This window comes from Babylonia areolata, chromosome 6 (genome assembly GCF_041734735.1).
Source record: "Babylonia areolata isolate BAREFJ2019XMU chromosome 6, ASM4173473v1, whole genome shotgun sequence".
Classification (NCBI taxonomy): domain Eukaryota; kingdom Metazoa; phylum Mollusca; class Gastropoda; order Neogastropoda; family Buccinidae; genus Babylonia; species Babylonia areolata.
This window is the reverse complement of record NC_134881.1, coordinates 4,928,544-4,956,278: the sequence shown is the minus strand read 5'-3', so window position 1 is coordinate 4,956,278 and position 27,735 is coordinate 4,928,544. Positions and strand designations below refer to the sequence as shown.

At 40.8% G+C, this 27,735-nt stretch overlaps 1 protein-coding gene across 1 annotated transcript; it reads left to right on the top strand.

Moving 5' to 3' along the window:
• Nucleotides 1-485: 485 nt before the first annotated feature.
• On the top strand, nt 486-27,735 carry LOC143282676 (GDP-L-fucose synthase-like). The gene is made up of 10 exons (XM_076588347.1): nt 486-644; nt 5,684-5,859; nt 7,846-7,960; nt 8,328-8,456; nt 11,177-11,250; nt 12,768-12,901; nt 16,410-16,541; nt 19,248-19,327; nt 21,169-21,268; nt 24,279-27,735. Exons 2-10 carry the CDS (start codon nt 5,726-5,728, stop codon nt 24,332-24,334), a joined length of 954 nt encoding a protein of 317 aa, XP_076444462.1. The 5' UTR covers nt 486-644; nt 5,684-5,725; the 3' UTR covers nt 24,335-27,735.

Genomic DNA, 27,735 nt, shown 5'->3' with positions numbered 1-27,735 from the left:
AATACAAATACAAATACATACACACACCGTGACACACACACACACACACACACACACACACACCGTGACACACACACACACACACACAACAAAACAAAACAACAAAAAACAAGAAACAACCAAAAAAGAACACAAAAACAACAAGAACAATAACAACCGAGCTTTCGGTTCGCAATCGAGATAATGTTTTTCGAAGTGTTTGTCTTGTTTGAAAAATAGGAAACAAAACCCCGCGTATCGATCAGATAGTTGAGATTAACGAGATATCAGCTGTCGCACTCGATATCAAGTTTTTCTAAGTGTTTGTCTTGTTAGAACACACACACACACACACACGCGCGCGCGCGCGCGCGCAAACACACACACACACACGCACGCACGCACGCACACCGTTTTGGGTCATCGAGCTCAATAGCAGCTCAGTGGTTTAGGCAGTGACAGCACAGGGAGGCTACTCTCCGCTCCCTTATCTTAAGCGGAAGTAGACATCGTTCATGCATATGCATTAGACCTCCACGCGTCGCTGGCAGCGGAACTGGTGTGGCAATCTTTTTTCCCCTTTGGGCTGCCTGATCCATTGCGCCGACCGCATATCTCCCGAGGCCTGCACTCTTTGTATCATTTTCAAGGGAACAGACAAACGGGTAAGTCGCTAGTTGTTTACTGACACGTGTCAAATTCGTTTTCAGGACATGACCTATTGACGAGGACTGACCAAATAGGAAGTGTCACCGCTGGCATGCCGGCAGGTGAGTTGTGTGACTGCCATAAATCTTTATAAATCTACAAGACGCCCTCGATCAACAGTTGATTTATTTTTCTGTCACCCCAAGATAATCTTACAAAGAACAACAGCATCAACAACGACAGCAGCAGCATCACACCGGCAAACCAGTGACATGGGTTCAGGATCCATGACTTCGTGGACTGGGTGTGGCAGCAGGGGATCGCCCGTTGTCCCCCACGCCTCTGACGTATCGAGTTCCCATGGTGCATATTCATATATTATAAATACCGCCACAGGATGGAAAGCAGGCCAAACCTATCTTAAGATTGAGGAGATTTGATTGAAACTTATAAGATATTAAATAACATGATGATAAATGATCTAAATGCAAGACATATCATTAGAATGTCGGAATTTGACAGTACAAGAAACTCAGTGAAGAAAATTTGTTTAGACCATTTCAACACCAACCTTAGAAAAAATTCATTGGCTAACCAAATTGCACAAATATGAAATGCACTGCCAACCGAAGTTAAACTTACACAAAACACTGACACGTTCAAAAATCTCCTTGACAACAATACCACCATAAAAGAAAATTTGCTTGGTTATAATGAATGAAAGCAAAGTTCTTGCAGAAGCGTACTTGTGTATCCTGCCCAACAACAACAAACAAAAGAAGAAAATAAATAAATAAAATAAAAAGAAAGAAGTGAAGATGAAGATTTGATGGGGGCATGAAAAAGGCCGAGAGGCCTAGGCAGATGACCTGCCAGTCCCCTCACTACTACTGCTACTATTTGCATTCTTGGATACATACATACATACATACATACAAACATTCGTACATGTATGTAAAAAATAAATTAAGTTGCCCCAAAATTTCTGTTTGTCCTCCATTGCTGAAGAGACAGTTTAAAAAAAAAAGAAAAAAAAGTAACTACTGGTTGCGCAATGACAAGTCATGCATGTCGAGGCATCTGTAGTCCTTTCCCCCAGGCCTACATAACAAAATATTCAATGCCAAATAACGCATCAGAGATGGCATGCTCTGCAGAGAGAGAAACTGAAGTTAGGGAGTAGATTATGTATAGTAGTGCCAGTAGGTACTAGCTATCTTGTCTACTGGCGTGTTTTTTGAGAGAACATATATTGTCTCAGAGAAAGAATGCCATGCTGGTGGGGTTTCATTTTGAGAAATACTGGGGCTGGTGGGCGTGGAGTCGCACTTTCAGTGACACAGTCAAAAACTGGTTGCCCAATGGACAGTTGGAGAGAGTGTTTCCAGTTGTCTGTCAGAGAGTTTAGTTGTCCCGTACAGTGGGAAGGGTGAATATTTCAAGCCCTGCCTGAACTCCTCAGGACCCCCAAGCCAATTGTTCCCTTAGGCCTGCTTACAAACCAGGCCAGTTGTGTTCCCAGACTCTTTATCGTCCCAGCCCCATTGTACTCCCAGGCCAATTGTCTCCCTAGATCTACGGTCTCCCCACTTGTCTCATGAGCCACTATTTTGAAAATGTAAAATCTTAGTTAGAATATGCACTTTCTTTTTTACAGTCATGATTTTATTTGTCAGTTTAGATCATACTCTGATAGAAAACACCCACCAGTTTCACCTATTTGCAATAGAAGCTGCACTCAGTCAGATGGTATTTGAGACAGTGATAAATGTAGTAAAAGAAGAAAAAGGGAGGGGGCGTAGAGTTTGTAGAAGAATAAAAAGAAACAGTATCATTTGTTTACTCCTATCATTTCAGTCAATGTACAATCAGTCATCAGGCCTGCATCAAACAGCACCAAATTTGATGAACTGGAGTGCAATGTTAGGTTTATGAATGAATTTAGAGAGAGAGAAAGAGAGAGCGAGTGTGTGTGTGTGTGTGTGTGTGTTTAAGAGGCCTGGATGTGTCACAGTGTTAGTGGTGAATTTGTGTCATTGGGAGGACAGGAGCAAAAGTGTGACAGGGAAATCAAAGGGAGAACAGTGTATGTACTGTGAATGAAGCATGGCATAAAAGAGTGTATAAATATTAAAAGTGTGTTGTACACCTGATTTGGAACTGCTTGCTGTTCCACCCTTACTTTGGATTTTTTATTCTGTCTCTTGTGAACATTCCATCTGCTTTCCTCATTGTACATGCTGTCATGGACATCACCAGTACTATTCACAACCTGTAGTCTGTTTCACCAGATGCATCATCTTTCATCTTTTCTCCACAGGTGATTTTAACTTTTGCAGCCTGGAGAAAACCATGTCTCAATTTCAAAAGTTTGTGTCATATTTAACCTAAATAAAGAGAACAACTGATCTCTGTTATGGAAACGTGCTCTCTACTTATAAATCTGTTGGCTCGTCTGATCATAATGCAAGTCAGTTCTTCCTACATAATACTATGCATACACTGATACAGATGCATCCTGTTGTCAAAATACTAGTACAATATTGGTATTCTGAATGCACTGAAGAGTCGAAAGATTGTTTTTCAAAGTAGAATGTATTGTTTTTCAGTGAAAAGAGTAGAATGTATTTCTTGATTCTACTAATGCTCGTACTTTAAAAAAAATTGACGGGGTTGGAAATCATGTGTTGTTGAAACATATTCCACTGAAAGAAAAGTACAGACTTTCATATTGCACATATGCACACACACACACACACACACACACACATGCATGCACTTACATTTGTAGCTGTTATTGATAATTTTATAAGTAATTATATAATTTTGAAAATCTTGTTTTCTGTTTAGTGCCTTACAACAGCAGAAAGAGAAGTTAGAAAAGCAATACCAGTTGCTAGAATATAATTATCACTGAATGTTATGGATGTGCTGTTCTTTTTTTGTTTAAATGCAGATAAACAGTGATCAAACTTACAAGTCTGTGTTCAGGACGGTGAATGTGTACATACATGTGTTTTTTAATTTTTTAAAATTTTTTTATTTTTAATATGTATGAGAAATGCATAATGTACGCTCACACACACGCACACACACACAGAGTCGCAGACACACACAGTCAGTCACTCACGTGCGCGCGCGCGCGCACACACACACACACACACAGATGGACAAACACACTGTAAATTAATAGGTGCATCCAAGCTGCATCAAAATCAACACACACACACACACACATGCACACACACACACACACGCAAGGTGCCACACCAATCTTTTTTTTTTTTTTTTTTTTTTTAATCTTCAGAACTCGGAGGTGGTTGATGGGTGGGGGAGGTAATGAATCAAAACCCTGGTTCAAAATGAAACATGAACAAAACTGGTCATGTTGCTTGTCAGGTTTGTGATGTGTTTTGTCAGGAGGTTCAGAATGGAGGGGCTGATTGGAGAGGGAGGAGAGGGGAGAGTTTGAAATCCTGTGTCCAGAGTTTTTACTCCTGAACCATCAGAGGATGAAGCAAGCTGTGTACCTTGGGAGTGTAGAGGTCCAACTGGGTCAGAGCTTTTTGTGGAAAACCACCACAGCATGAAAATGAAAGGGGATATTTGTCCAGGCAGTCTCACTGGTTGTCCCCCATACCCCCCCTCCACCCCCCATCCCCCACCATTCCCCCCCCCCCCCCTTGCCCTCTTTCACCCCTTCCCCACTCCCCAGTTCCTATCACCCATTGTGTCTGAGCCAGCTTGTTGGCCTGTGACACGTGTAAGCTGGTAACTGGACATTTACAGTTCTGAGCTTTGCAAGTGAGATTTTGCCAGCAAAAGCTGTTGACTGAAGAAAAAGGTGTTATTGTCATGAAATTGCAGCTGTTCATGTGAAGAGGGATACAACTGCTGTGTGAGTTGTTGGTCAGTCACAGACGATGTGGCTTTTTTCCTGGTTATTTTATAGTCATAAGTGAGGTAAAATCAATTGAAAATTTTGGTTGGTGAGTTGAAATAATGGAAAATGTGTTCTTCATTTCTGATGCTTCTTCCGGGAACAGACATAGATTAATCTGATTGTGAAAGTGAAAGTTGGGACATTTTCATTGTCTCCTATGTTTCTCACAGTACAATGAATGATGTCCTACAGCACACACCCATTTTTGTGGAAAAAAAAGGAATTAAAAAAATCATTTGGAAACATCGGATTGTGTGGCTTAAATTAAAAAAACCCAACCATATTGCTTTCACCCCATGAAATATGTGAATGCAGGAGGGTCAGAGGCAAGTGACAAAACTTTGAAAAAAATCTGCTGGTTAGCATTTTCAGTCATTGAACAAGTGCTTGTTTACTTTAAAGTTAAAGTGTTTGGTTTTTGTTATGAAAGTGTTTTTATTCCAAGGAAGACATTATTTTTTGTTTTTTGTGTTCTAAAATATTTGAAATATATTGTTTACTGCATACATTACAAATATCCTCAGCTACTTAAATGAGACTCTAGCCTGTTGTTTTTTTGGTTTTTTTTCTAATAGTTAAGAAATATGACTGGATAGTCTGTTTAGCGTAAGACTAAGTGTGTCCTTCTGGTCCGATACAAATAAGATGGAAATGAGTGTTCCTCCTGTCTCAACAAAGAGTAAAAAACTAGCTGTGCACATTACTTGTAGCCACTGAATACATATGGGACCTAACTACTGAACGCACATATGGCCTAGCAATATATATATATATATATATATCTCTGTGTGTGTGTGTAGATATATTGATACGTGCAGGTTGTAACAACTGGCAGCTGTTGACACCAGGCCATCATGAAGGGTGCAAGTGTTGTGATATTTGTCTATTGAAAACAACAACACTATGTATGTATGATTGTATCTACACACACACAAGCACACACACACACACTCACCCACACCTTCCACTCCTACACACGCATGCACATGAAACCAGGTTTTTGGACAAGTGACAGACACACACCCACACACACACACACACACACACACACACACACACACACAGAGTCTATGTTGTTCATTGAAACACATTGTGCTTTCTGTGATAAAACAGATTTGCAGAGATTCTGAGAAGGATTGCATCCAGTTGCTGACAATGGCAGAAAAGAGGATTCTGGTCACTGGAGGAAGTGGTCTGGTGGGGCAGGCCATTCGTATCATTGCAGAAGGGGAAGAGAAGAAACCTGATGAGACTTGGATTTTTGCGTCTTCAAAGGACGCAGATCTCCAGTAAGTCTTTTATATTATTCTGTTTTTTTTTGGGTTTTTTTGCATCTTGATTTATTTCTTGTTGTGTTTTTTCTTCAGACAGTGATAATGTTTTTCATGGAAACCCTTAACTTGGTGGAGGCGCAGTCAAAAGATTCAATTCAAATTTAATTCAGTTCAATAACACTTTATTAATCCACATGGAAATTAACATGTGCAGTCACAGGCTTGTTGTAGACATCAACATAGACATGAACAAACTCACCATGAAATACATTAAAACAAGTCAGATAAGAACTCACAGTAGCTGACGATAGACTAAAAACAAGATGACCCCATTCCACACCCCACCCATCAAGCTGTAAAATTTGGATTTATACAAGAATTTGTTAAAAAAAAAAAAAATCAAAAAAAAAAAAAATCCTGTCACAAAGAGTACTGGCTTGGTGCCATCATGACTGAGACACAGCTGTTAACTCTCTCCATACGAACGGCGAAAGAGACAATGTTAACAGCGTTTCACCCCAATTACCATCATCAAAGTATTGTAAGCGGAAGGCTCTTATACTGAAGACGTGAATGTTGACAAAGAATACCACAATTCTGATGACGGAAGCTAAAGGTTGGGTCATTCAGACACTCAGTGGACATCCGAGGGGTCTGTGTAGAGGAGAAGAGAGGACTGGCCGTACTGAGTGAGTTAACTGATAGTGTATGATCAGCAGGACATGTTGATTTTTCTGTATTGGCATTTTATTTAGACAGTTTTCCATTGTTTTATGGACAGTAAGGCAATGCTTTGTATGGAAAACAAAGACATCAAGGCTTTGATTTGTACTTTACTCTTTTGTAGCATCTACGTCATGCATTGTTCAGTGAGCCTCTCAGGCTTGTGGTGTAGTATCCAGTTTTTTATACTTGGGTTTACTATCAAGAGTATTATATACATAATTAAAGTACATTTGTGATATTGTGATATTTTTTTCAATAAAAGATACATTTAACTCATTCTATACTGCCCAGTGACTTCCTTCATTATACTCTCTGTACTGGCCGTTTGTTTATGATACAAGAAAAATGTCCCCCCAAAAAACAGTTACATACAGCTGTGAAAATTTGCGATGATACTAAGAATAGAATGGACTAACATTTGGCAAAGTTTCAAAGCACTCACTTAATAAGTTAATTATCGACAAATTTATATTTTAAAAAAAATCCATGCTTTTCACAACTGACATAAAGGGGGTGAGTTTTTCTCATACAACAGAAATTTTACAAATGTGGTCTTTTGTAACCATAGACACTTCCTAATTGTAGCAGTTAAATGGGCAAATGCATATGCACAGTGGATATCCTCTATATGATCAGTTTGCATTCGACTTTGAGCCACAGTTCTTGCCGAAGTTGACAGAGACGCCATCTTGTCGAGTGAGCGAGTGAGATGGCAGAGTTGGGTGACTGTACGCTCGCATGTATTGTACTCAAACAAAGGCATTTACAGCCACAATAAAAGTACAGATGCACTTTTGGGTGACGGCAGAACATAGCTGTGCCGTTTAGTCTAGCACAAAAATGTTAACGTATGAACTACAATTTTTTAGACTCGCGCTATAGCGCACGACAGAAAGAAAGCATTGCATGCATGAGGTACACTATAGCATACCTTAGTATAGAAAGAGTTAAAAGACATTTTTAAGCTGATTGTTATTCCAGTGAGTAGTATTTTTATATAAAATGTTACTCCAAATCAGTGGTATTGATTATGTAAATTCTCTCTCTCTCTTTATCTCTCTCTCTCTCTCTCTATGTATATATACACATATATGTATACACACAATGTATATCTAGATAGTTCTTCACTGGTTGACAGGTGCAGTGTAGTCAAATGCTTACAGCTTTATTATCATTATTATCATTGTTATAAAAAGGTGGGTTTTTTGGCTGTTGATTAAATGTCCAAGATTGCAACATTGTTCATTATCTTCTGCTTGGTGTGTGTTATAACAGACACCTTGATCAAACAAAAGCGCTGTTTGAGAAGGAGAAACCGACTCATGTGATCCATTTGGCTGCTATGGTTGGAGGTCTGTTCCGCAACCTCAAGTACAACCTGGACTTCTTTGTAAGTTGTTGTAGTGTGCACAGTAAGAAAGACTGGACTGTTTTCTGTGTGTGTGGGTGTGTGTGGGAGTGTGTGTAACACAAATTAATCAGATCTCTTAATTCTTTCCTGGAAATGTTAATCACGTGTGAAAGGGGAAGAGAGAGGAGAGGTGGAAAAGTTCGCACACCATGGAAAGACTGTGTCTATCGCTCTGCACTTAGATTGATATTGCTATGTCACTACAAAACAGAATAGAACAGCAGATAATATGTCTTAATTAAGAAGTTTGCCAAGCTTACAAGGAATATTGGGGGGGAATGGTACAGAACAGATCAGTGCTTGTGTTCACTTGGAAAAAACGTATATAGAGTATTTTGTGTTGCAGAGAATCAACTCTCAGATCAATGACAACGTGTTGAGAGTGAGTTATGAGACGGGGGTGAAGAAGGTGGTGTCCTGTCTGTCCACCTGTATCTTCCCAGACAAGACAACCTACCCCATCGATGAAACCATGGTGAGGGGGCCAAACGGTATTCTCTGACAGTGTGTGTGTTAGTTGGTGTGTATTGTTAGTTCGGTCAGGTCAGGGGCATAGCCCTTGCTACTGGTACCATGTAACCCAGTACTACCTGCCGCATGTTAAGTCTCGCAATGACGGACCTGGCAGAGGAGGAAACCTTTCCCAATGGCTGTGAAGGCGGAAAAGGATGACCAAAGGCAGGGGGAGCTCTTACCCTTGGCTGGAAGTCCTCCTAGGAGACGGAACTCCGAAGAAAAAACCTGCACCTGCCGAGGCCGTCCTACATGTGGCAGTATCTGCACATGTGGGACTGTGAGCGTTGGTAGGTGAGAGAGTGGGGAAGGGACTGCACAACTCCTCTTCACTAAAAATAAGTCACCTGTGCTCATCAGGGAACCAGGCTAATGACGAGCTAGCCCTTCAATATCCAGCCTTCCCAAGCCCTGCGGCGATGGAGAAGTGGTAACGGGGACAGGCAGAGGATGCTGCTGGCAGTTCCTAGTCACGACTTTGCACGCAGGCGGCTGTGGGGTGATGGTCGTCTGCCATAGATTGGGGCAAATGCAATGCCCATATCCTCCCACAGCGTCAGAGCAGCCCTTTTTAGGGACAGCACTGCTCTCCCCACAATAGGAAGGGGAGATAAAAGGATCCCTAAACAAAGCCTGCCTTGCCTAGTACCTAGTAGGAAACTGCACCTACTTGGACATCCAACACCAGCAGTCAAAAACAACAGAAGAAAAGAACCAGGAGTCATGCCCTGACTCTGGGTGCCTGGGATGTTCGCACCCTTTTAGACAGAGACGACAGATCAGAAAGGTGCACAGCGCTCATTGCTAGAATGCTTGATCACTACCAGGTGGACATAGCAGCCCTGAGCGAAACCAGGTTTGCCAGTGAAACCCAGCTGGAGGAAGTTGGAGGGGGCTACACCTTCTGCATTGGGAAGCCAGATGGCACCCCAAGAACCTCAGGCGTGGGCTTTGCCATTTGAACCAAACTTGCACGACACAGCCTTCCATGTGGGACAAACGATAGGCTGATGACCCTGCGTCTGAAGCTGTCCGAGGATCGCTTCTCCACAGTCATCAGCTGCTATGCCCTGATGATGACCAACCCTGATGACATCAAAGAAGCTTTCTACGAGGAGCTCAGCCACACCATTTCAACGGTAGACAGAAAGGACAGGCTGATCCTTGGGGATTTCAATGTCTGCGTCGGCGTGGACTTCTCCTCATGGTCAAAAGTCCTAGGACAGCACAACACTGTCAAGTGCAACTCCAATGGACTGCTTTTGCTCTCACTCTGCACGCAGCATGGACTGACCAAAATCAAAACCTACAGAGCTGTTGTGCTGACCACCTTGTTTTGCTGTGAAACATGGACGACGTATCGCTGTCACATTCAAGAACTTGAGCAGTTTCACCAGAGATGTCTACGAAAGATCCTCGGCATAAAGTAGCAAGACAGGGTCTCCAACCTTCAGGTCCTAGAGAGGAGTGGCCTGCCCAGCATTGAAAGTCTGCTGATCCAGTGCCAGCTACGCTGGACAGGACACGTTGTCCGCATGATAGACAGCAGGATCCCGAAGATGCTATTGTATGGCCAGCTGAAGAAAGGCCACCGTGAACTTGGAAGACCCTGCAAGCGCCTCAAGGACACCTTGAAGACAAACCTCAAAGCCTGTAACATAGACCGCTTCCTGGGAAACTGTTGCCCTTGACTGCTCTTGCTGGAGGACGCTGTGCTGTAGTGGCATAACCAGACAATAGAGAGTTACAGTAGTCAGGCAAGAAAGAACGAGAGAAACGGCAAGTCTAGATGTTGCGTCAGTGGACTGATATTTCCAAATGGAACTGGTGCGCCACAATTGACAGTAGCAGGATTGACATGTCTGACTGATAAATTTTTGCATGGACAGTGTGTTGTCAAGGATAATGCTGAGGTTCCTGACTGAACTGCAAAGAGGAATGGATGTACTGCCAAGTCTGAGTGTGTCAGTTGTGATGGAAGAGTTTTATTTAGTTCCAGTGATCATTGCTTCAGTTTTACCTGCGTTGAATTGTAACTTATTTAGAGTCATCCAGTTTTGGTTGTCCAGGAAGCAGTTGGATGTTTCTTACAAGAGCGATGACAATTTTTCAGGGGTATCACTCTTCTGAAGTTTAGTGTCATCAGCATAGGAATGATGACTGACATTGTGGCGGTTGATTATTTCAGCGAGAGGAGCAGTGTACAGTGTAAAGAGCACTGGGCCTAAAACAGATCCCTGTGGGACTACATGATCAATTTTAACGGGTTCAGACTGGAAATTATCAACAACGACAGACTGGAATCAATCAGTAAGATAAGATTTGAACCAGTTTAGAACAGTGCCATTGACATTTGCCTCATAGAAGTCATGAAGTCAAACCATGCTTCCACATTTCAACAGGAACACCCATTCAAAATAAACATGCGCCTTACGTAGCAAAGGGCATATAACTTTCTTTAGTTTAATATCTTTTCATTTTGTGATTTTTGACTTGTAGTGTATGCTTGTGTGTGTGTGTGTGCATGTTTGCATGCGTACATGCTTGTGAGTATGCGTGTGTGTGCATGTGTGCGTATGAAGAAGAATGGAATATACCAAGGATTAATTAGAACAGTGCAATCAACATCCTGTGAATTCTAAGTTATAACATCAGTCAACATGTCATGTTTGCCATGCGCAGGTGCACAATGGACCTCCCCATGACAGCAACTTTGGCTACTCGTACTCCAAAAGGATGATTGATGTGCTGAACAAGTAAGCACTGATTGTCTTTATCTCTGGCTTGCCTCAGTTTGAATATAGATTTAAAAAGCATCGTAAGGAGGGGATAGGTGTTAGTAAATTATAAAAAAAAGTATATGTCATATTGTCATTTTTGGTATATTGTCATTTGCAGGCTTACAAAGGGGGGATATGGGGTGGCTGGGGGAGTGGGGTTGAGAGTGACAAGAGGGTAGGTATAAGTTATGAAAAAGGGGTATATTGTTACTTGCATGTTTCTTTTTCTGTTTGATGTGACATTGATCTAAATGTTGATACTTTCAGTGCATGTTTTTTGTCATGGCAGTCGGCCAACCAAACAGATACAGTGTGGGCTTTGAATAATCAAAGCCACTGTTTAAGCTGTAGGCTCAATGCTTGGCTCATAGCAGGGATTGGAATAAGCTTATAGTTGGGCCAACAGCTGAGTGAGAGCTGTATGATCAATGGTTTCTCCACTGCTGTGGGAATTCATACACAGCTTAGTCTGTTATGAAAGACAGTGACTCTCGAACCAGGATGCAAGGTTGCACTGCCATTTAGTGCTGAGGAGCCTAGGGGGATAGTTCACCTTAGGGATCATCCCAGTGTTGACTGTCCTAAAGCTCTCTTTGCTGAGAGAGTGGGGATGTAAATTGGACAAGACACTTCTCTACTGAACTTAAATTCTTGCCCAGATGGTTGGGAAAGCAGTTGCCCTCTCTGCTGTTCCTGTGGTCATAGTCAGACATGATTATCATACATATTAACCTTTTGAGCCCTGACCACCGCTTTACCGGTGGTGGGGAGGGGTGGCATAATGCCTGGCCACCGGTTGAGCAGTGTGTAAACACTTGTGTCGTGTTTTGCTATTGGTTGACGTATATTGAAGAGCCAATCAGAAAAACTGTAATATTCTGACGTCAGCGAACGTAGTACCAACATTGCCGCGCCTTTTCACTGTGTTTTGTGCATGTGCTTTGGATAAAAAAGATCGATTTCTACCATGAAGTGTGCAGAGTCTCAACCTGACACGCCTCCTTTGATCAACTGATTCTGCATGCTCAGATTCATTTTCAACATCACTATCTGTAGCATTCGAATTCCACCTCACTATCAGAGTAATCATTGTCATACTCTGCTTCTGATAAATCATCAAGCATATCAGTTACTTGTGTACAGTTGTTTTCTCACATGTTTTGTCCCTGATTTCTGCCCTGACGGGCCAGGTTGAGACTGCACACTTCAAGTGTTTACCGGTGGCTGGGCATCATATCATTTTTCTCTGCCACCGGTAAAGCGGTGGTCAGGGCTCAAAGGGTTTAATACCAATTATTTGCAAATTTTGGCTCAGGAGCTCAGGCAGAAGGGTTAAAATTGCTCAGGAACTCAAGGCTCAAAGGGTTAAAGCTGGAACAGTGTGGTGGTGGTTGTTATTAAAGCAACAAAGCCAATGGAGTCGGTACTGTGTGGTGGTTGTCATGGGAATGAATCCGGGAACAAACCCTGAACGTGCGTGACGATGATTTCAGGGGCTATCACAAACAGCATGGCTGTCAGTTCACGTCTGTGGTTCCCACGAACGTGTTTGGTCCTTACGATAACTTCAACCTGGAGGACGGACATGTGCTGCCGGGACTGATCCACAAAGTGCACACTGCCAAGGGTGAGTTGTGTGCACAACGTGTCCCGTTCAGCTGATTTCAGTTTCAGTTTCAAGGAGGTGTCAGTGCATGCGCACAGAACCATATACACTACGCTACATCTGCTGTATAGAAATAAAACGAAGAAAAAAACGGCAGATGCTTGACCTTTGACCTTTGCATAAATCCAACTTGCTGATCAGGCCTTGAGAGCCTTGTATAAAACACTGACATTAAACTGAAATTAAATGATAACACAAAATAAACAGATAAGTAAATACGTTAAAATATAGTGAAGCGAAAGGTGGACAGAAGGCAAGTGATTGAAATAAAAACAAGAACGAAAACTGGCCATGTTCAGTGAATCTTTGTGCTCTCACACATGCGCATACATGTAGCATGCATGCAAATGCACACACACAGATAGGGAGACACGCACACACAGATCCACAATGCACATACAACAGTTTGGAGTCTCACAGTCACAAAGGCCCAACTCTCAGCCGACAAACAAATGTACCCAGGCCCCATAGTAAAGTTCAATTACTTCAGTTGTATGATATAGGACAATATACTGCAAAACAATGTAATACAATGCAAAATGAAGTACATCTTGATTGATCTGATCGGAAATTGTTACTTATGCGCCCAAAGGCTAGTCACATGCACAGCACAGTCTCACCCCACAGTCGAGTGTGATGACCAGATGAACGCGACAAAAGGTCCAGAGTTAAAACATACTAATTTGAATAAAGATATGACAGTAATAAAACACAAAGGCTTGACTTATCACACAGTAAAAGTGATGTTCTATAAAGCATGTATTTCAGGAGACGCCTTTCCATAGGAAGAAATACAAGTACAAAATTATTATAAATTCTTGAATGGTAGATTCATTTCTGAAAAGATAGCTTTCTTGTTTGCTTAACATCTACGCATACAATTCCAAAGATCACAGTGCTTGTCAGTGCATGGTGTATATATATATATATATATATATACTTATTCATATCAAGTTTTTATCCAGCAGACGCCTGGTGCAAATGCTGGAATGTATCACAACACTGGCACTCTATGTAAAGAAAGGCTGATACAAATCCTTTTTTTATTTTTTAAATCTTCATTGTGACTGATAAAATTTTAACAAACTTCGGACAGACAAAATCAATGAAAGGTATTAGTTTTAGAATGTCCTCGAAAAAAAACACGCTTAAAAACTTATAAATATTCAGTGGTCCACTTGTTTATCATTTATTATGTAAATAAATCCCAGACAATATTGTTTGCCTATTTTATCATCATGTAGACACCCTGAACATGGAATATGATGCTTCATGGTGGGGTAAAAACAGTCGTGCATGTAAAAGCCCAATGGTACATGAAAGCCAGTGAACATGGAACTTGCTGCACTCAAATGAAAACCAAAAAATATCCAGAGAGTAATCCACAAGGAAATGTTCATGAAGCCACAACTGTAACTGTCTTCTGTACCAGGTAACAATAGTTGTTTAAAAAAAAAAATCCCACCTCAGGTAACTATAGTTTAAAAAAAAAATCATCCCAGCTTCTAGCAGTCTTTCATTTAGTCAAATAAAATCCTGTCTTGTCCATCCTCAGAAACAAAACTTGACCATATACACATATTTTCTGAATGCTGCCTTGACCTGTGCATGAAAAGACATAAATGTACAAACACCTTTACACACAGTGAGGAGACCATCACACAGAAACCAACACCTTTTTCCCATTACATAATATTAATAATCAGGGTTTCTGATTGGTCAAAAACCCTTAGGGACCAAGGTCACATTACACCATAATTCTGTTGGGTTCTGAACTACTTTCAGAGGGTCATTCTGATGCTGCACATTCCAATCAAATCAGATACACACATATAAAGGCAGGCCATACCTTCTAACGTCATAATCCTCTTGGTTTCTGAGGCAAGAAGTGCTGAAGGGAAACAACTCTTCCTCATAGCAGATGGTCCATGCATCAGACTGAAGCTCTGACGCCGGATTTTCTTCTTCTTTTTTTGTTTTTGTTTTTTTGTTGGTATTCCTTCTAGAAATCAGCAAACAACAAGAAAACGAAAACAATCAAGAAGTTCAAGAAATTTTATAGAATGTCCCAGGGACCCACCTGATCAACATGCCATGCATCCTTTCTGTTTTCAAAGGGTCAGGGATATGTTTATGTGCATTATCAGAATCCTGGATTGACTGTGAATAGATTTTGTGTGCACACATTCACACACACCATATATAAATGCACTTTTACATAGTATCCACAGACATGCACCCCATTGCTCCCTTCCAGTTTTATTTACTGTAGTTATACTGTTACTTTCATTGCACTGTTTCCTTTTCACAGCAACAAAAACTGTCCATGGACAAAAATTATAGAAAAATCACTTTGATAGTGAAATAGATACACTTGCAGACAAACAGTGAGTGGTGCTGCACCGTGGTGATTCACTCTCCGTGGGAATTTCACACAGAGACATCTGTTGTGACAAAAAACAATATTACATTATGACATAGTACATTTTTTTTTTTGTATTTTTTTGTATTTCTTTTTATCACAACAGATTTCTCTGTGTGAAATTCGGGCTGCTCTCCCCAGGGAGAGCGCGTCGCTATACTACAGCGCCACCAATTTTTTTGTATTTTTCCTGCGTGCAGTTTTATTTGTTTTTCCTATTGACGTGGATTTTTCTACAGAAATTTGCCAGGAACAATCCTTTTGTTGCCTTGGGTTCTTTTACGTGCGCTAAGTGCGTGCTGCACACGGGACCTCGGTTTATTGTCTCATCCGAATGACTAGCGTCCAGACCACCACTCAAGGTCTAGTGGAGGGGGAGAAAATATTGGCGGCTGAGCTGTGATTCGAACCAGCACGCTCAGATTCTCTCGCTTCTTAGGCGGACGCGTTACCTCTAGGCCATCACTCCACTCATATATGACTCGATACGAAAGATACTTTAAGATAAGATACTAGGTTACGATACAATGCATTGCATTGCAATACAGTGCAGTGCAGTACAATGTGTGAAATGAGGGAAGCTGCACCAGAGGAGAACAGGTCATTTGTATCTTTTCTGCTTCAGCAGATTTTTCTGCAGAATTTTTTGCCAGGGACATTTCATCTGTTGCCATGGGTTCTTTTACATGCACTAGTGTGCGCTGCATATGGACCTTGGTTTATTGTTTCATGCGGTAGACGAGCTTTAGTTATTGCTTGTGCGAATATTAGTTTTTAGATTGTTAGTTTATTAGGCAATTAGTCCTTATGGTAGTTATGACTAATCAATCATTGATATGACTTATTATCCCTAATTGACTGGTGAATCATTATTGACTTATTATTTCTGGATGAATGTGGTGAATGATTAATATGACTTATTATTCCCTGTTTGACTGAAAATGACTTGTTGTTTGTGCTTGACTGTAATGAACCATTGGTATGACTAGTTATTTCTGGATGACCATGATTATTCATTCATATGACTTGTTATTTTTCCTGTTACAGAGAAAAACCAGCCTTTTGTGATCTGGGGCACAGGGTCACCTCGACGACAGTTCATCTACTCCCTGGACTTAGCTCGTCTGATGATTTGGGTGCTGCGTGAATACAAGGAGATCGATCCCATCATCCTCTCTGGTGAGCCATGGATTTCATATGTTCATTCCTGGTGGGCGCAGTAGCAGAATGGTTAAAGCATTGGACTGTCATTCTGAGGGTCCCAGGATTGAATCTCGGTAACGGCGCCTGATGGGTAAAGGGTGGAGATTTTTCTGATCTCCCAGATCAACATATGTGCAGACCTGCTTGTGCCTGAACCCCCTTTGTGTGTATATGCAAGCAGAAGATCAAATACGCACGTTAAAGATCCTGTAATCCATATCAAGTGTTCGGTGGGTTGTGGAAACAAGAACATACCCAGCATGCACACCCCCAAATACAGAGTATGGCTGCCTACATGGCAGGGTAGATATGAGTTTTCGCCCACAAACGAAGAAGAAATGTTTTATTCCTATTAGCTCACTCTGCTCCAGGGGCCGTATTCAAGACATAATTTATTTTGCCTTCAGGCAAGTTACCTTTGACATGGTGCCATGGGTGCAGTTTAATGTGAAGGTAAAGTTATCTTTGTATTCAATGACACACGCAGTGCTCTCAGGCAGCTAACCCATCGTCTGTGACTAGAAATCCTGGAGATTCCCTTCTGTGCATGCTCTTTTACTTCACACTACACCACAGTGTGACCAAAAAAAAAAAAAAGAAAAAAAAGAGAAAAAAAAGTGCGCCAGTGTCAAAGCATTGACGAGAGTCAGCAACCTGTCGAATCTGGGGGCCACTTTCACATTCTAACACATTGTCCTCCCTGCTTTTCCGCTAATTGCAGAAATGAGATAAAACAATGGAGTTCGGATTCAAATATTTCTCTGTAATGAACGAATTTTGATGAACTGCAAATTTCAAGCATTCCATTAATTGTTGTCTGCAAGTGCACTCACTTCCCATCTACAGACAAAAGTCATGTGGAATATAGTGACGTCTGCCAGTGTCAGTACATCAGTTTTCACTGTCAAGCGAACAAAGGATAAGATCAAACTGTCAGGGGCCATGTTCAAGACATGGTCTCTCCGAAAAATGCCTGTTTTCCCTCAACAAAACCAACGCAATAAAAGGATTCGCCATAGTTACCTCTGCTTCGTGGGCTGTCACCCTTGGCAGATAGTAAGGTTAATTACTTTCGGGTTTGTAGACCCTTGGTTAGGCTATTGGCTGTTGTGTTCATGAATACCGGATATTGCTTACCCTTGGGCAGTTTGCCTTGCCTCAGGCAGATTACCTGCAGGTACACATTTATCCGCAGGCATGATGGTCTCTTGAATACGGCTCCAGGTGTACCATCATTACTTCCCCTGTTGACCAGGTACAATTATTCTCATACCAACACACTGTTTGGTACAGATGGTGTTCTAACCTGAACAATTCATGGATTCTGGAAATGGTAAAACGAAGCTTTGTTCGACCAGTCAAATCAACAATTTTCATCGATTTTTGCTGATTTTTTTCTCTCAAAATGTCATCATCATCTACAAGAACAGAAGAAGACTGACTGTAGAAGAGGTAGCTAAGCTGTTTATGACAGCACTGGAAAAGAAAATAGTGGCAGTTTCACTGATGAAAGTGACATTCAATTACAAATCTTTCTCGAAAGTTTGATGACATTGTGTTTTATAATAAGTAAGTTACAGCTGCTTGCTGAACCAACCATTTTTATTTTATTTACTGCAGTGGTCTTATGCACTACTGGTCCTGGAGAGATGTAACAGGCATGTAGTTGTGAGGTAGAAATGGTTCTAAATCTTCATGTAGACTGACATGGGGTAGAAAGGGTTAAATGGTTCTAAATCTTCATGTAGACTGACATGAGGTAGAAAGGGCTAAATAGTTCTATTGAGGTAGAAAGGGCTAAATGGTTCTAAATCTTCAAGTAGACTGACATGGGGTAGAAAGAGTAGAATGGTTCTAAATCTTCAAGTAGACTGACATGGGGTAAAAAGGGTTAAATGTTTCTAAATCTTCAAGTAGACTGACATGGGGTAAAAAGGGTTAAATGGTTCTAAATCTGCAAGTAGACTGACAATTTAACTCTTTGACTGCTGCTGACAGCTGTGCTCGTCAGTGAAGGACTGTTGCCGAAGACTGAGCTTACAGGTCAGGATGTCAGTTACCTTTCTTTCTTTGAACTCACTCCTGTTGTTACTGCATCATTTTTGTACTGCAAAATCAACAGCACCACTTCAAAAGTACACAATAAATAGCTCTTATACTCTGAATTTATGCCATTCTGATTTCATTTCATCAAGATATCTCAGATAAAAGAAAGCCTCATATTCTACTGAAACATGTTGGAATAAAGATTAGACTCGGACTGTATATTCCATGAATCAAATTTAGCACTAAAATCAACTTTGAAGTACACAGTACAATTACAAGCTCAAGCTGATAAAATATTTGTGTGTGTGTGTGTGTGCATGTGTGTGTGTTTCTGTATGTGTGTTTGTGTGTCTGTGCATGCATTTGTGTGTGTGTGTGTGTGGGTGCGTGCTTCTGTATGTATTTTTGCATGTCTGTGCATGCATTTGTGTGCACACGCATGTGCGTGTGCGTGTTTGCGCGTGCGCGTTTGTACGTGCTTATGTGTATGTTTGTGTGCATGTGCTTGGGTGCATGTATGTGTTTATGTGTGAGTGCATGTATATGTGTGTGTTTGTGTGTGTATGTGTGTGTGCGCGTGTGTGTGTGTGTATATGTGTGTGCGTGTGCGTGTGTGTGCATGTTTCTGTTACCCAGTGGGAGAGGAGGATGAAGTGTCAATCAAGGAGGCCGCAGAAGCTGTCATCGAAGCTATGGACTTCAAGGGAGAAGTGAAGGTATGTTGGTGGGTTTTTTTAATTGTTTAATCTAATTTAACTTAAAAAAAATTGTGAAACACCAAGAACAATTTACAACCCCCACCCCTGAAATAAACAACAATGAATATAAAAATAATGAAACAGTGTTTTTGCTGGTTCTACAAGCATTACAAGTTACTATTGTTACTATAACATGTATTTAAACTCTGCAAAACAAAAAAAAAAGCAAAAAAGAAAAAAAAAAAAAAAGAAAAGAAAAAGCTACTGCATAACTGACTGCTGCTTCTGGTACTGATGAAGGAAATATATTCATGAGAAATTATGGATTGAGCTGTGTCAGTAAGAAAGAAAAAATACACACACACACACACACATACACACACACAGCAGGTTAAATCCAGTAAAAGAAAACCTGATGAGTACAAGCTTTAGACCAACACATATTTTATAATAATGATAATACTAATGTACATTTATATAGTGTCCTTTCTCTCAAAGAGCTCAGGGCGCTTTACATGTTACAAATTACAAATCATTCATGACCACTCTTTCTCAAAACCCCTCCACCTCCATTCTCCCTTTCCCACTCTTCATGCATCCAAAGTGAGCTGACATGGGTGGTGTTGGAGAACAAGGAAGCTGAGAGTGTTTGTGGATAGGTTTTTAAAAAGATGAGTTTTTAGTGGTGAGTGAAAAGCAGAGATAGAATCAGATGCACGGATATGATGAGGAAGGTTGTTCTAGTTGTGAGGAGCAGCAAAGAAGAAAGAACCTTCACTAAAGCTGGCCAACCAGAAGTTTTTTTAAAAATCTCTTCTGGTTTGGAAAAAAACAACAACTAGAAAACTGACTTTGAACAATATCATCTGCTTTTTGAACATGGTTTTAATGAAGAATTTGTTGATTGAAGCTTGATGTTGGTAATACAGAAGTTATTCTGTCAGAAGTAGAGAAGGGTGAATATTATTTATACCAACCTAGCACAGATTAACCCAGTCATAGTAAAGCAAAGATTGGGGCTTCTGACAGTGCATAAACATGTTTCCCTGTCACAAAAAATGGAAATGGAACACTAAGTTCATCCTGGGACATTCTATAAAAGTATTAGATAAAAAAAACAACAACAACTGAACTCATGTGTCTGAGGTTCAATCTAACGCTTGGATCGTCTGCTACAAATAAGAGCTGTTTCTGTTTGCCACTTCATAGTTGAAAAACCTAGACAATTATGACCAGAGGATTTGCCTGTCTCTGAATGTGTGCAGCAATTAGAGGAGGCGCTGCTTTAACTTTTTTTTTTATTAAGCAGTTAGAATGTGCAGCATTTGGGTGACCCTCAGAAGGTAGTCTGGGACCCTTGAGAAGTGTGAGCTCCTGGGACCACCAAGATTTAAAATTATTTTTAATGTTTTTGCTTGACAGAAGCTGTGAATAGTAATGACAGTATGACATTACTTATGCCACTGAACTCACTGATGGATACTATCCCAGCAGAGAATATCAGTGCTTGTTGAACTGTGATGGAGAGGGCACTCAGTCATATTTTCGGTGACTGTAATGTAAAGAGGCCTTGACACTGAACAGTGAGAAATGCTGTGATGTAAAGAGGCCTTGACACTGAACAGTGAGAAATGCTGTGATGTAAAGAGGCCTTGACACTGAACAGTGAGAAATGCTGTGATGTAAAGAGGCCTTGACACTGAACAGTGAGAAATGACTGTAATGTAAAGAGGCCTTGACACTGAACAGTGAGAAATGACTGTAATGTAAAGAGGCCTTGACACTGAACAATGAGAAATGACTGTAATGTAAAGAGGCCTTGACACTGAACAGTGAGAAATGCTGTGATCTCTGTGCAGATGGACACGACCAAGTCAGATGGACAGTTCAAGAAGACTGCCAGCAATGCTAAACTGAGACAGTACAAGCCTGACTTCAAGTTCACAGATTTCAAACTTGGTAAGCTGGATTGTCGCTGTTACCATGCATGTCTGAACAGACCCGTGAGGGTTGGTTTGTATGTGTACATACATTTATATGCTGAGGCGTCATAGCAGAATTGGTTAGGTGTTGTACTTTGAGTTCCAGTGTTCACCAGTGGTCAGGGTTTGAGCTTCCCTTTCAGCCTTGTGTTGTGTCCTTGGGAGAGGCACTGGACTCCAGTTTTCTTCACACCGCTCAGGTGTGAATGGGTACCTGACTTCAAACTGGGACAGTTAAAACGGCAGGACAGGATGGGACACTGCCTTCCTATGCCCAGCCCTAGAAAACAGTGGACATGAATTCACTGCCTTCCTATGCTGAGCCCTGGACACAGTGGACATGAATTCACTGCCTTCCTATGCTGAGCCCTGGACACAGTGGACATGAATTCACTGCCTTCCTGTGCTGAGCCCTGGACACAGTGGACATGAATTCACAGCCCTGGTGGCTGTAAAAGGCTATGACAGTCATATTCTGCAAGTTTATGTGCATGGAACTGGATGTTTGTTTACAGACAAATATCCATGAAGGTGTATCGGCACACACACGTCTATATATGTATACACACACACTGAATAATTTCACACACAGACGAACTGACAGGTGCACACAGATACCAGTGTTGTTTATCCACACGGGTTTCTACATTCATGGAAGTCTGGACTGGAAAAGTCTTGGAAAAATGAGATTACTGTTTCCATGGCCTGAAAAATTTTGAGGAAATATATTTTGCCCATCAGGCTCTGGAAAATCTTTGAATATTGATAAAACTCTGATCTGGCACCATCCATGGAAGAGCTTAATGCATTCGAAAAATAAACAACAACAAAAATCACAAAAAAAGTTATGAAAATTGAACATCAGTAAACCAAAAAGTGATGAAAATTGAACATGTACCAACGTATCCGCTGTTCTCTTTAATCAGCAGAGTGGCAGACAGTTTTAATTTTTTACTCAGTCTTGTTTTGCATTTGGTTTGGAAAATTTTCATTGTGGTCATGAAATGTCAGGAAAAGTATGTTTGCTCACATCTGAGGGAACACTGTATCCAGCTACATTGTTGCATCACATGTATCAGATACACGTGTGCTTTAACACTTCACTCCGTCCTTGCTGATCACAGTTTGACTGATTTGCCCTGGTCACTTCAGAAACCCTGATTGAATCTTTTGAACTTTTGAGAGAGTGTGCTCTCAAAAATGGAATTCTTCAGAGCTGCCCATGAATGCTACAAATGGAAACAGAATTGAAAGAGTTGCAATGCTATTTTCTCTGTGAATGCTGGCAGTTAATCCAACATGTTTCCATGTTTCACTGAAGCGGACAAAATTTTTGTGATGAATAAGCAGATGTGCATTTGTGCATAAGGTTTATAGGCTTAAGGTTACATGAATTTATTACTGTTAATTATGTTTTGTTTACATATGAACAGCTCATTTTTTATTTTTAAGACTGATGTTATATCTGTAAGTGTTTGTTGTATATGTAATTAAGAGAGTGTACCTTTAACTCACTCTGGACGATGGAATGATAGCTTTCCTGATGTAAGGTAGCGTTCTGGACGACAGAACGCTCTAGCGGTTTCGACAATTCAAATTTTTTTCCATGTTTTCCTCATGGGATAGCATAACAATCGCAGCTACACCGGGCACTCCGAATGTGACAAGGGTCAAATGCAAAGTTTCTTCATGAGATTTCGTAACAACACACTCCACAGCGAGCCAGCGAGTTCAGGACCCTACACGACAAGCTAATCTGCAAATGTATTGAAAATGGCGTCGCAGGCAATACAAGTGGAAATTTTTGGAGCAAACAAGATCACGACAGCGGTTTTACCGCTGCTGAAGTGATTGAAATGCTTCAAACTGAAGGTTTGGACATCGACAAGGATGATGAAGATGTTGAATAAAGTATCTGCAGTGAAGAAAGCTATAAGCAAGAAGGTAATGATAGTGACTCAGCTTCTGAGAGCAGTGAAGAGGGAGGGGGGTGGGCATTCACAAGACGTGAGGAGAGGGGTCAGTGGGTCAAGTACAGTGAGTTTCATTCAGTTACTTTATGTTTTGTATTTTTTGTGATTTTTTTCCTAACCCTATTAAATAGGTCTAAGTCATCTGTAGGGAAAAAAAAGGGAGAAAACTATTCGTCTGGAGTGAGTTAAGAGTAAAAATCAATTCCAGTCCTCAGCCATAATACCTGGAATTCTCTCTCTTGCTCTCCCACACTGTCTTTGACACTGCTTTGCTGCTTTGGGGGCAGAGTTGTCAGATGTCCATGTCCTGCAACTACATCAATCTCACAAGATCAGAGATTTAAATCTTTGCACATCCCTTAGCTTCTCCAGTTTGACTAGGATCACTAGCTCAGGAACAAACACCGAAAAAAAAAAAGACTAGACACACAGTAACACCCACACATACACATGTACACACTCACATGCATGCACACGTGCATGTGGATACACACACTTACACATACGCAAACATACACAACAGAACTCTCACACACCACGGGCGCTATAGCCTAGTGGTTAAAACGTTGGACTTTCAATCTATGGGTCTGGAGTTCGAACCTCGGTGACGGTGCCTGGAGGGTAAAGGGTGGAGATTTTTCCGATCTCCCAGGTCAACATATGTGCAGACCTGCTAGTGCCTGAACCCTCTTTGTGTGTGTACGCAAGCAGAAGATCAAATATGCACGTTAAAAGATCCTGTAATCCATGTCAGCGTTCGGTGGGTTATGGAAACAAGAATATACCCAGCATGCACACCCCCGAAAACAGAGTATGGCTGCCTACATGGTGGAGTAAAAACGGTCATACACGTAAAATCCCACTTGTGTACATACGAGTGAACGTGGGAGTTGCAGCCCACGAATGAAGAAGAAGAAGAAGAAGAACTCTCTCACACACATTCCCCGTAGTGTGTTAGGCAGCCATGATGACAAGAAGTGTGTTCTTTCTATCATCTACTTTTCCCTTTTCCAGCGGTGAAGGAGACAGTGAAGTGGTTCGAGGACAACTTCGCCACAGTGAGAAAGTAAAGGCAAGCGGCTGACAGTTTCTTCACTGGATCCCATCAAGTGCCCACATTGTTCACATTTTTCTTTCTGGACGAAACGTTCAGGGGTGTTTTTTCTTCAGTTTATTTGTGCTTTGGGTTTGTTTGTTTTTTGTTTAGTTTTTTCTTCTTTTTCCATTTATCAGATGCATTTTGAAATGTATTGGCCAAAAAGGACAATCTATGAGTTGAACAAATATGTGATTTATAAGTTGATTTGCATTCATGAGACATTGTTGTCTGTTGAGGGTAACTACTAACCTGTACTGTTTATAATGAAGAGATATTTACATCTCTTGGTGAAATCTTCACCATTTTTCTGTCTATGGAGGGTGATAATAAATGCTTACTGTTTGCAAACTAAGTGACTTTTCTGACGTTTCCATCTGTTGTTCATGTCTTTGCCATTTTCTTGTTGTGTATGTGATAGGGAAAAAAAAATCAAGCTTCAAAGTTTGAGAGTTGTCCCCCTTCTTCTGCACCCCTCCATCCAAATTCCACCTTTTACCCCCTCTTCTAAACCATCTTCCTCACTCATTAGCTGTAAATGACTTTCAAGTTGCCAAAGTTCAATATTTTGAAAGATGTCTTTTTGACAGATTATTTATTTTGGATTTGATTTTACAAAATAGGCCATGCATGCTGTGTTACAACTATGCATTTATGTTGTGACGATGATCTGCAAAGGTTCTTGCAACGTATCGTTCCAGATTCCAGATGACTAAGTATGTGTTTTAGCTTGAAATGTTATTGATTTAATTGCATACTAGCATGGTTGATTTCTTGTGTGTGATGGTGTTCTTAAAGCTTTTTTGGCATCATGGCAACAGATCTGACATGACAGGGCTGTTCCATTACTGTGAATCAGATTGGTATTTAGAGTGCAGAATTGTTCAGAATTGTTCATAAATATGTATGTAAGTCTCCACCAGGAGAGAGGGAACGCATTCCAGGAGGAATCTGCTTTTCAGCTATGTGTAATTGTATCATATATATGCATAGCCAACAATAACTTAAAATATGCTTTTGTGATTTAATACAAATCGGATTGACAATCCAAAAACAATTTCATTTGGGGAATTTTGCTGACCTGAAATGCAGAAACCTCTTATAAGGAAGAACCTTGTACTGTAGGATTCTGCATTAGGAAAAATCAAAAGATGTGACTCATTTCTTGAGGTTAAAAAACAAAAATCAAACTGGTATCTTCAGTAACTGGGTTTCATGTGCATGACACATCACGGTATTCACTTGTTCATGTAGTTCTCAATGCTACAGGTTGATAAATGTGAGCCACACCAGACAAAGTGCCTGCCATGGTAGTTACTACATAGAAGAAGAAGAGAGAAAAGAAATCAGCAAGTGCTTCTGGTCATTGTTCACATTCAAAATCAAAGCCAATCGGGTGAAACAACAAATACCTGCTGAACCAGTTAGCTAACAGGTTCTTAAATCCTAGCTCTGCCAAGTGGTTATAGGTTTCATCTGCAAAGAGTCCAGAATCAGTCTGAATACATTTCTGAAATGCCTATGCTTATGATTTTTTAAATGATAAAAGTCAATTTAAAAAGTGTAGTAATGAATTGAGCCATTTTATGGTGGTTTGTTATACAACACACTGCAAAGAAGAAATTTTGTATGGATTATTAGATGGGAATCCCAAAAGCACAAGCTTGTGATCTTGATGAAAAAAAGCATTTTACTTGAGTTTGTATCTTTTTACGGAAAGATTTTCTTTTTTTGATATATTATTGATTTTATCAGAGATTCTTGCTGTTGTGATTGTCCTATACAGAATGAACAGGACAAAGAGGCTGAGTGAGTGGTCTGTTTCTGCAACTGGTGTTAGTGATTCTCTGTTCAAATTGAATGTGTGCATTAAAGTGTGTTCTTACCTTATGTGTAAGTGGAGTAACTGATTCCAGTTTATAATTACTTTTTTGTTAAAATAATTTTTCCCATGAAACTTACAATGCTTGATAGATTTTCACAATGTTTGTATACTGCTTGAGAGACCCCAGTTGATTTGGGGATTGTGACCATGAATCCTTCACAATGAAAGGACTGACATAGTGGAGTCAAAACGCTGGTTCCTGGCCCCAACATCAGCCATTAGCCGGTCTTGACATAGTGGAGTCAAAACACTGGTTCCTGGCCCCAACATCAGCCATTACCCGGTCTTGACATAGTGGAGTCAAAACACTGGTTCCTGGCTCCAACATCAGCCATTACCCGGTCTTGACATAGTGGAGTCAAAACACTGGTTCCTGGCCCCAACATCAGCCATTACCCGGTCTTGACATAGTGGAGTCAAAACACTGGTTCCTGGCCCCAACATCAGCCATTACCCGGTCTTGACATAGTGGAGTCAAAACACTGGTTCCTGGCCCCAACATCAGCCATTAGCCGGTCTTGACATGGTGGAGTCAAAACACTGGTTCCTGGCCCCAACATCAGCCATTAGCCGGTCTTGACATAGTGGAGTCAAAACACTGGTTCCTGGCCCCAACATCAGCCATTACCCGGTCTGTAACTTAGCCCCTAGTCAGGTGTGAGCACGTTCATTCTTTTGTGTGGACAGATCAGGACAAAGGGAGGGCTGTACAAGACAGTGACTTGGGGCATTGTACAGGACAGAAAATTTATTGTAGGTCTGCTTTTACTTCCTCAGCTCTGTGTTAATGATGAGAACACACGACACAGCAAGCCTGTGAAAGATGGGTTGTCTGTGACATGTTGTACACATTGTGTCCTTTACAGGCATAATGTTTGAAAACAAAATGTATAAGCCCTTATCAGGCAAAATTTCACTCACAACATATTGAAGTTGAGCAGTGGATCATATCTGGTGGTGATCCATTTGTAAACAAATTATGAAAATCTCAGGTGATCCTTTTCTTTTTTCAGGTGTCTTTTTGAAAATGGTGTGCACCTGACTGATTTATGTTGGTTTGCTGAATAACAACAGGGTACAGCAGAGGTCCTGAAATGTGAGTGTGATTTGACCTCAAAATGGGGTCAAGCGTTGTCTTCAGAATACTCGACAAGATGTGGGAATGAACTGATTCACAGCTGATCTATATTAAATTCATGTTTTCAGTCATCTCAAGTGTAGTTTATGTGGAATGAATATTGGTGTTTCATCTCTTATTCATCTTTCATCTGAAAGTTCTGTCATGAGAAATCCATCTTCTAGACATGCAGTGATTAATCAATTCATCATTTTTCCAGAGAAGACAGGTTCACATTGTGCACAAGGACTTGAAATAGTGCACTGTTTTTCTTCCAGCACTGTTGTACATGTGCATGTGTACATTTTGTTGTTTTATGTTGCGGTTGTATGTATTATTTTCAAGGATCTAATTAAAGTGGGGTTGCTATGAA

Coding starts and splice junctions, on each gene's coding strand:
- LOC143282676 (XM_076588347.1), top strand. CDS start 5,726: ATGGCAGAAAAGAGGATTCTGGTCACTGGAGGAAGTGGTCTGGTGGGG. Junction 5,860..7,845: donor TCAAAGGACGCAGATCTCCA/GTAAGTCTTTTA, acceptor GTGTTATAACAG/ACACCTTGATCAAACAAAAG. Junction 7,961..8,327: donor AGTACAACCTGGACTTCTTT/GTAAGTTGTTGT, acceptor TTTGTGTTGCAG/AGAATCAACTCTCAGATCAA.